Source organism: Formica exsecta, unplaced genomic scaffold (assembly GCF_003651465.1).
Source record: "Formica exsecta isolate Colony F162 unplaced genomic scaffold, ASM365146v1 scaffold32, whole genome shotgun sequence".
Lineage (NCBI taxonomy): Eukaryota > Metazoa > Arthropoda > Insecta > Hymenoptera > Formicidae > Formica > Formica exsecta.
In genome coordinates this window covers 397,503-406,772 of record NW_021850453.1, presented here as the reverse complement: position 1 = coordinate 406,772, position 9,270 = coordinate 397,503, and the positions used below count along the sequence as shown (strand labels likewise).

At 29.9% G+C, this 9,270-nt stretch overlaps 1 protein-coding gene and 1 pseudogene across 2 annotated transcripts in view; both read left to right on the top strand.

Annotated features, from left to right (window-relative positions):
• LOC115238038 overlaps positions 1-3,617 on the top strand; it is a 7,592-nt pseudogene extending 3,975 nt beyond the window's left edge.
• A 534-nt stretch (positions 3,618-4,151) lies between these two features.
• LOC115238037 (ER degradation-enhancing alpha-mannosidase-like protein 3) overlaps positions 4,152-9,270 on the top strand; it is a 12,714-nt gene continuing 7,595 nt past the window's right edge. Inside the window, exons 1-7 of one of the 2 annotated variants that reach the window (XM_029811542.1) lie at positions 4,152-5,296; positions 5,368-5,413; positions 5,760-5,860; positions 6,966-7,005; positions 7,087-7,199; positions 7,345-7,498; positions 8,514-8,642. In XM_029811542.1, coding sequence (XP_029667402.1) covers positions 5,175-5,296; positions 5,368-5,413; positions 5,760-5,860; positions 6,966-7,005; positions 7,087-7,199; positions 7,345-7,498; positions 8,514-8,642 — 705 coding nt within the window. In that variant the 5' untranslated portion in view covers positions 4,152-5,174. The remainder of the gene's footprint in view (positions 5,297-5,367; positions 5,414-5,759; positions 5,861-6,965; positions 7,006-7,086; positions 7,200-7,344; positions 7,499-8,513; positions 8,643-9,270) is intronic. The other variant, XM_029811543.1, reaches the window with a different exon arrangement.

The window sequence follows — 9,270 nt, the reverse complement described above, 5'->3', positions numbered from 1 at the left end:
TATATATATAATATACATATAGGATGTTTGTGTATTTCACATAAAGTGTGATAAGATGTTTTCTCTGGAACTTGATGTCGTACATAAAAAATTAGGGTAGTTCCATTTAAAAAAACAAGGTTGACATCTTGAACATGATCTTAAAAAATGATCTTAGCTACATTTAAGATTATCAACTTTTTATAGGACAAAAGTTTTGGATAAGATATCTTGTGACACTATGCAAAACACTCTATGTATACATAGCTTCAATATATTAGCTAGGATATGTTTTGCAGACTCCTGAGCTCAAGACATTCTATCCAGGTACACTATTAGAAACTGGCCATGATATACTTTTCTTTTGGGTAGCCAGGATGGTCTTTATGGGCCAAAAACTGTTGGGACAGTTGCCTTTCAAGTATGTTAGAATGCATTCTATATGCCATACTTGTTTTATGCAAAAAAAGAGAGAGAGAGAGAGAATGTGTGTGTGTGCATATGTAAAATGTGTATGTGAAAATATAAAATTAAAATATTTCTATATATAGAGAAGTATATCTACATGCAATGGTGAGAGATGCACATGGAAGAAAAATGAGTAAATCTTTGGGAAATGTAATAGATCCTATGGATGTGATTAAAGGAATATCTTTAGAAGTATGTATGAATAATTTTATATATGTATAAACAATTAATGATGTTATAAATTTTAAAAAGTCTTTTCTTTGTTTTATTGAAAAAAAAATATATATAAACATTCGACATAGGATGCAACATCAACAGCTGTAATACTGATTATATTAACAGTAAACATGAAGAAAAAAATGTATATGTGTATATGTGTGTGTGTAATACATTCTACCAATATTTTCAGAGATTAACTCAATTGTTCAAACAAGTTATTTTACATGTAACACAGTATAATGTAATGTGTCCTTGCTGCAAAACTACCAATTTTTATATATATATATATATTAGTATATATTAGTATAATATTTTTAATCATCAAAATATTTCAGGATCTCCAAAAACAATTGTTAGATTCCAATTTAGATCCAAAGGAATTGGAACGAGCTCGAGAATGTCAGAGGCACGATTATCCACAAGGTATTCCTGAATGTGGTACAGATGCTTTGCGATTTGCTCTCTGTGCTTATACCTCTCAAGGACGAGATATAAATCTCGATATACTTCGTGTACAGGGGTACAGATTTTTCTGCAACAAGATATGGAATGCTACTAAATTTGCACTTATCTATCTTGGACCTAAATTTGAACATGATACAAAGGATGTGGTAAATTTTAATATTTTTTTAAAAGAATCACATTCTCATAATCTAATCATGAAAAGTCAAATGTTTAATCGAAAATTTTTATTTAGAAATATAATAATACTACCACTAGTATTGACATGATTGGTGATGGCAAGTGGTATCAGCAAGCTTTGAACGAATCCTGTGTACAGGAGGCGCTAGATAATTATTTAGCAACTTATTCATATCTTGATGGTTACACACCCTCACAACTAGATTCGAAAGTTTATCAAACATTAAAGGAATTAAATATTAATTTTGCAAATTATTTACATCTTAAGCGTTGGTATAATCATATCGCAACATTTACGAATGAAGAAAAAACTATATTCCGTATAGAACAAAATAAAATAATACCACAACTTACATATACATGTCAAAGAAATAATGATAATACGTTTATGGTAATATCCTGTGTTTAATATAAAAATGATAACAAATTTCTTATTGCTATAAAAAAAGCAAAAATTCAACTTTTTTGGCATTTATATATATATTTCCTTATAGCTGACTGGACATGAGACAAATGTAGATTTATGGATGTTATCACGACTTAGTTATGCTGCTAAGACTTGTGATGAAGCGTTAGCACAATATGATTTTGCATTAGCTACTTCTGTCTGTTACAATTTATGGTTATATGACCTGTGTGATATTTATTTGGTGAGTAACATTTTTAAATATATGGTATATAGATAATAAAATAGAAAGATATTTTTGTGTACAATTCAAATAATAAACAATTCACATTTTTAGGAATATCTTAAACCTATATTTCAAAGTGAAAATGAAGTGGCAAAGTTGGCGGCGCAAAAAGTATTATTTAAAACAATGGATGTAGGATTACGTTTATTGAGTCCATTTATGCCGTTCATAACGGAAGAACTCTACCAACGTTTACATCATAAAAAACTAATATATCCAAGTATATGTATAAGTCCATATCCAGATAGCTCTGAAGTAATTATTACATACAATATTAATAATTATTTAAAATATAAATTTCGTAGTCATAATATACATCAAAATGTGAATATATATATATTCACATTTTGATGTATATTATGACTACGAAATTATATATATATATTTGATACTTGTGATATATTTTAGTGCTGTTGGAGAAACCAAGAGATTGAAAGGAACGTTGACTTTGTGCAAAAAATAATTAAGAATATTAGATCCACCCGTGCAACTTACAATTTACCTAATAAAATAAAAACTGAAGCATATATCATATGTGACAATTCAGTTTTAAAAGACACGATTGTTCAATACAAATTACTTATAGAAACTCTTGCATATTCTACTCTTAGCACAAAAAAACCTCTAGAGGAATGTGCTATCATCACTATAAACGATAAAATTCAAGTGCATCTCTTACTTAAGGTAATTAATTTTTTTTTTTTTAATACATCATATTAGTTATTGTAAGTATATATATTTATTATGTTAATATGAATATTTTATGGGGTTTAAGGGGATCCAAAACCGATGAGCGAACTCCTAGAGAGCCTTTAAATAGAGTGACGCCATACGGCTACCACTTTTGATTGGTCCGCCATGTTTCATCCGTTCCCGCTGGTTTTCAAACTTATTATTGTCTAAATTTTGTATTTTCATAAAAATGAAAATACTTGAATTAAAAAATGGAAATAAATAGATGTATAAAATTATATATTGCACAATGTTATTTGCATTACATTAAAAAATAAACTGTCATATTTTCGGTTAGGTAATATAATTCTACGCTTATCATTTACTATAATTTGGTCTTCTTCACGAACAGGTCTATATTCTTCCTCAATTACATCAGGTTCCTGATTAATACAAAAAATTTTTTTCTTTTGATAATATTGGAAAATCGTTGGTACTGCCTTTTGTTTTAATTTCCTTTTATTATCGATTCTCTGTTCCCACATTTCAGGTTCAAAATGCACCTATATTAACACAACAGTTATAATTACACAATTAGTAATATTGTAAATATGCATAAAACAAATAATTTTACCTCGCATAAAAAAAAAGGACAATTGATTGAACATATACAGAAATTAAAACAAGATTTAGCTGTACCCAATTATGACACGAAAGTGCCACTCGAAAGAATAACAAGGAAAAATTGACAAATAGCGAAGGCGAATTGCAACAAATAATTGATGCAGTAATAGTCTTACAAACAATGTAAGTAAATATTTATAAGATAATGGAACCTCTTTCTGAGGCATGTGGGGAAATGGAAGGAAAGAGTTTATATGACATCGAGGCATGTGGGAGGATGGGACCCGGGCGGAATCGAACCTGGAATCTCTCGATTACCACCAGGCCTTAAACGTGACATCGGCTTCTTATCGTTGTCCGCCATGATGTTACGTCGTTGTCATCCGGCCAGCTGCGACACGAGATTGTGACTGGCATTGAACAGATAGCATATATCAGACGGCAGACGGCAGTTGCGCTGGTGCGTTTCCATGCTTACTACGCCGGCCAATCGGCGGCAGCTACTGAGCGTCTACGCCCGTGCCACGCATCGCCCTAACGTGGATGTAAATTGGTACATAATGTATCAATTTTATCCAATTTGCAATTTCAATATTTAATTTTTTCACGATTTAATATTTTATATATTTTATATAAAATATCATATATTGGATAAAATTGATACATTATGTACCAATTGGCATCCACGTTTCGGGTAACACAGTATTACTGCCTTATTAACACTGCTCCACGCGAGTATGTAGTTCAGACAGATGGCGCAATGCAATGGCTTAAATTTCGTGGACGGGATTTTTCGGAGCATTGGTCATTTCTCCCCTCATCTCTGCTGGGCCGCGTTCGAGAACATCACCCGTGTGCACACGAGCGTCATTCTATCTTTGTTCAACTTTCAGTAAATAACAAAGATAGAACGACGCTCGGTGCACATGGTGCACAGGGTGACGTTCTCGAATGCAGCCTTGATGGTCACGTGTCACGTGATAGTTCTCTCCGTTCCGAGTTTCGACCGTTCCGTCTCCGGTTCTAGTAGTCCATCTCCATCTGTTTCTTTCGCTTCGGGTAGCTTCGGGAAATTGGTTAGGGAGGTTACTAAACGGCGATAATTCTCATGTCAGATGTGGAGAAATCGTTGCCACTTGCTGACAGTTGACAGACTTGTTGATCACAGTCAACCCAGCGAAACATAAAGAATCAGAATAATTGTGCGAAAATCAGCCGAAAAAAAAAGCGGGGAGCAGACAGTTTTGCTTGCTTCGAGGAACGTGAAGCGAAATCTTGATATTGTGTATTTTGCGAAAGAAAACAAAAAACTTTCGGCAAACTGGTTGCGACCACATCATCTGACCTTGATAAAAATACGCAATCGTGTCCCGACTGCCTGTTATTTATCTCTTCTGATAACAACAGTTTGTCCTACACACTCTCTTTTTCACACTTGCCAGTTCAACTTTAATTGTTTTCGATGATTTGCCAATTATATTGGATATAATGAATAGTTCGTAAAGAGATTCACCGATTTTTAAGCCACGATCTCCGACGAAAATTATAATTCTTTTTACAATTGCATAATAAATGCACTTTGCCATCTGGCCACAGCGATAAATCCATGGAACGCATAAATTTCATCAAATTGAGCGATGTGACATGTGTCATCGATTTGAGAAATGATAATGTGTCGTGTATAAAGAACAATTTAATATAAAAAAAAAGAAGTGGAAGAATCTTAAAAACTCATATGATATACTTTTGGTTTATATTTTCCATACAATGAAATTGTTGAAATGAAATGGATTAGTCGGGAAAAATTTTGGTGGACCATGTGCACTACTACAAGTATGAAATCTTGACAAAAAGGGGACATATTTTTTTTAGCAAACAATGGCTTGTGATGCTCTTATTTGGGGGCTATTGTTTGTAGGATGCAGCGTACAGATATTATGGGCTATATCTGAAGATGATCCATTAGAATATATGAGCAAGGAAGAAAGGGAAGCTTTAAAGTTTGTATTATTTATTATATGATTAAATTTTTATATCAATCCTTTCATAATTGTGCTATTATGTTTTATAGGGAAGAAGCAAGGGATATGTTTTATCACGCATACAATGCCTATATGGTAAATAACATTTCACAGTCTTTTTAATTTTTTAGTTATACTATATTAATATTGTTTAAGACAAAAAAGTAATATCTTACATTTATAAATATAAGTTGAAGAGATAGCACTGACATATATTAAATAAAAGAAGGAATAGTTATGAACATTAAATAAAGAGGGAACAGTTTTATATAATATATTAAATAAAAGAGGAACTAATCATTATGAACAATTAATATTTTTTACTTGAATTTTGTATATTGAAAGAAAAGGACATCATTTTAACATTGATTTATATAAGTTTAACATTGATTTATATAAGTTTAACATGTGAAGAAAATATTTCCTATAATCTTTGTGCAAGGACAATGCATATCCCGCTGATGAATTGATGCCATTAAGCTGTAAAGGGCGATATAGAGGCTCGGAACCAAACAGAGGTGATATAGATTCTACACTGGGAAAGTAAGAAACCAAATATACATAAAATTACATGAAATGGATTATATTTCGATGATAGTTGTGTGTTTTCGTTGATTACTTTTGATCAAAAGCAGTAGTCTTGACTCCAAGCATATAAGAATATTGAGAATTAGTTTGGCTGTAACTAGTAAGGCTGTAAGGTTGGGAAAGTAACTTTATAAAAGTAATTTATTATTGTTATTTGTTATCAATTTTCAAAAGTAACTCTACTGTTATCCAAATAGTAAGAATCATTATAATTTCTGTTACTTTTTTCAATGTTAATACAAGATTAAATGAAGCATTATTAATATCTCCCTTTTAAAAATATATATTATTAGGCAGCTAAAAAAAATATCTAAAAATAAATAACTGAAAACTGTTTATAAAAAAATGGCTAGTTTAAAAATGTGAAACTAATTGAAATCTAATCAAGTACTTGAATGTATTTAAGAGTTTATAAATGATAAGGTTTACTTAAATATTTATGACTTCTATTTTATATACTGTTTTGTTTTATTCTGTTATATATTCTATTGCAAATTCTAAATAATATGTAAAATTCTTTCACTATTTCATTCTTGCTTTAATTACAATTTCAAATAATCTACAAAAACACTAAAATTTTTTGAAAACATTTTTTTACAAAAGGATAAAATAAAAAACATATGTCATATATAAAAAAGTGTTTAAAATTGTATATGCAACAAATAAAATAAAAAAATGAACTATTTTAAATAATTAGAAAATTAATGTTCAAAAACAAGTATATGTAGTTACTTTCAAACTATAGATTATATAAAATGTAGTTTATATATATATGATCTAAAAAAACTCGGAATTATATTTAATGTACATTATAAATTAATAATATATAATCAATTACTTGAGTAGTTACAGTGACATTATATCTGTTTTTGAATATATTTATTAATCTTATAATTTTTTAATAATTGTAATTATTATTTTTTATCTATACTAGTTTGGAAGTTTAGTTGGATTTTTATTTTATTTTTATTTAGAAAGGTTTTGTTTAAATATATTTATTGTTTTAGACATATTATATAATCATAATTTATTCTAATTTATGTACTGTAATTTGCTATAGTTTTTCACTTACTTTGGTGGATACACTAGATACATTAGTGGTAAGTTCAGTAACAAATAATTTATTAAACTGTGTTATAAGCACTAATTCCATTTACATATAAATATTTTATATATGTTAGGTATTGGGAGATTTGGAAGAATTTGAGAATGCAGTCAAACTTGTTACTAGAGATGTAAGCTTTGATACAGATATTATCGTTTCGTTGTTTGAAACAAATATTAGAATGCTCGGGTGAGTAAAATCTTTGTAATTATATACAATTTTTTACCTATATGTATTTAATAATGCATACTTACAATATATTTGATTGTAAATTATTTAGTTTTTATATTAAATTAATAATTTTATATTAATTATAAATGTTTGCTTTTTACAGAGGTCTTCTCAGTGGTCACATATTAGCCGAATATCTACAACAGAGGGCTGATATAATGCCATGGTATAGAGGAGAACTTTTGGACTTAGCTAAAGATTTAGGATATAGATTTTTACCTGCATTTAACACAACTACTGGAATACCTTATGGCAGAGTAAGTTTGTCCATGATACATAATGCATATAATTTGAGTATTGATATGCATTTGATTTTTCTTAACTAATAGAAATGCGATAAAAGTTCAAGTAAAAGTTATTTTACTTAAAGATGATAGAAAAAAACTAAATTAAAAATTTATATTTTATTTGATCCTCTGAGAGATTATTGTAAGATAATTTTATTTTATTAAAATAAAGTAATAGTTGTACTATGTTTAAAAAAGATATGATTTTGTGTAAAAATGTTCATTTAAAAAGAAGCAGTTTTTCTAATATGAAAAAAAGACTTGGAAAAATATATTAGAATATAAAATTAATATCTCATAATTATAATATATACGAATTCAATATAATTTTTTATATTTATATTATGTAATATATGTTTGTTCAATAATGGCAATTATTGGGCATTATATTGGCACATTTTTCTTATTTAAAGTATTTACTCTACATATGTTTAAATTACATTTCCACGAGGAATTTATTTATTATTATCATTATAAGATATTATTACTTTAATTTAGTTTTTCAATTATGTTTAGACCTATTTCAAATTTAAGAGGATGCCGGAGTGGCTTGGGTTAAAAAAAAAAAATAATCGTTTTGGTCGGTAAAACAGAACAGTCCGTTTTTTAATGAAAGTGACATTATTCTACAAACTTTGTAGAAAAAATATACATGGCGATAACGTATAAAAATCTATAAAATTGGGATTATATTTTTTTATATGTTATTATATATATCATAAAATACTGTAACGTTAGTATAAAATAAAAACATTTTCCCACATTTAAAAAAATGCAAAAATAATTTTAGAGAGATCAAATGATATAAAATTTTATATTTAATTACATTACATAAACACTTTTAAATAAAGTTTTGTGTATAAAGATCTTTTTTTACATCTCTGCTAATTAAGCAGATGATTCTATGTCAAATTTAATGCCAATCAAATCATACTATATATTTGATGTGAATAAATATTCTAATATTTTCTAAAAATGTTTTTAGATAAATTTAAAACATGGTATGAAAGGAGTTCCTATGGAAGTATCAAAAGAGACATGCACCGCTTGTGCAGGTAGCATGATATTAGAAATGGCTGCTTTATCTCGATTAACGGGCGAACCAATATTCGAGGTAAAATATTCTGAATATGCAAGTAATATATACAATAATATAATAAAATTATATATACAGGGTGTCCGGTAAAGATTGTGCCAACGCTCGTGAGCGGGTAGAGCACAGTAATCTGAACAGAAAAGTCCTGTAACATTTTTTTCTATAACGCTTCATAAAGGAGTTATTATTGAGTAAAGTCCGATCAATCATCGGCGACTTCTAGCCGGGCGCACGTCAGTGAGCCCCGCGCTGTGAAGTGTGCGCCGCCGCATACTATCAGGCGGGCGGCTCACCGACGTGCGTCCGGCTAAAAATTGGCGCTGATTGGCCAGACTTTACTCAATAATAATCCCTTTATTATGCGTTACATAAAAAAATGTTACAGGACTTTTCTGTTCAGATTACTGTGCTCTACCCGCTCACGAGCGTTGGCACAATCTTTACCGGACACCCTGTATATACACAAGTCAATCATCGCCTATCTTTAGCCGGGCGCACGTCGGTGAGCCGCACGCCTGGTAGTGTGCGTGAGCGCTCAGCTGTTACAGCTATAGCGCGGTTCACCGACGTGCGCCCGGTAGTGTGTGCGCGCGCGTGTGTGTACACACAGTGTATATATATAAGTAATGCCGAATATATAACATAA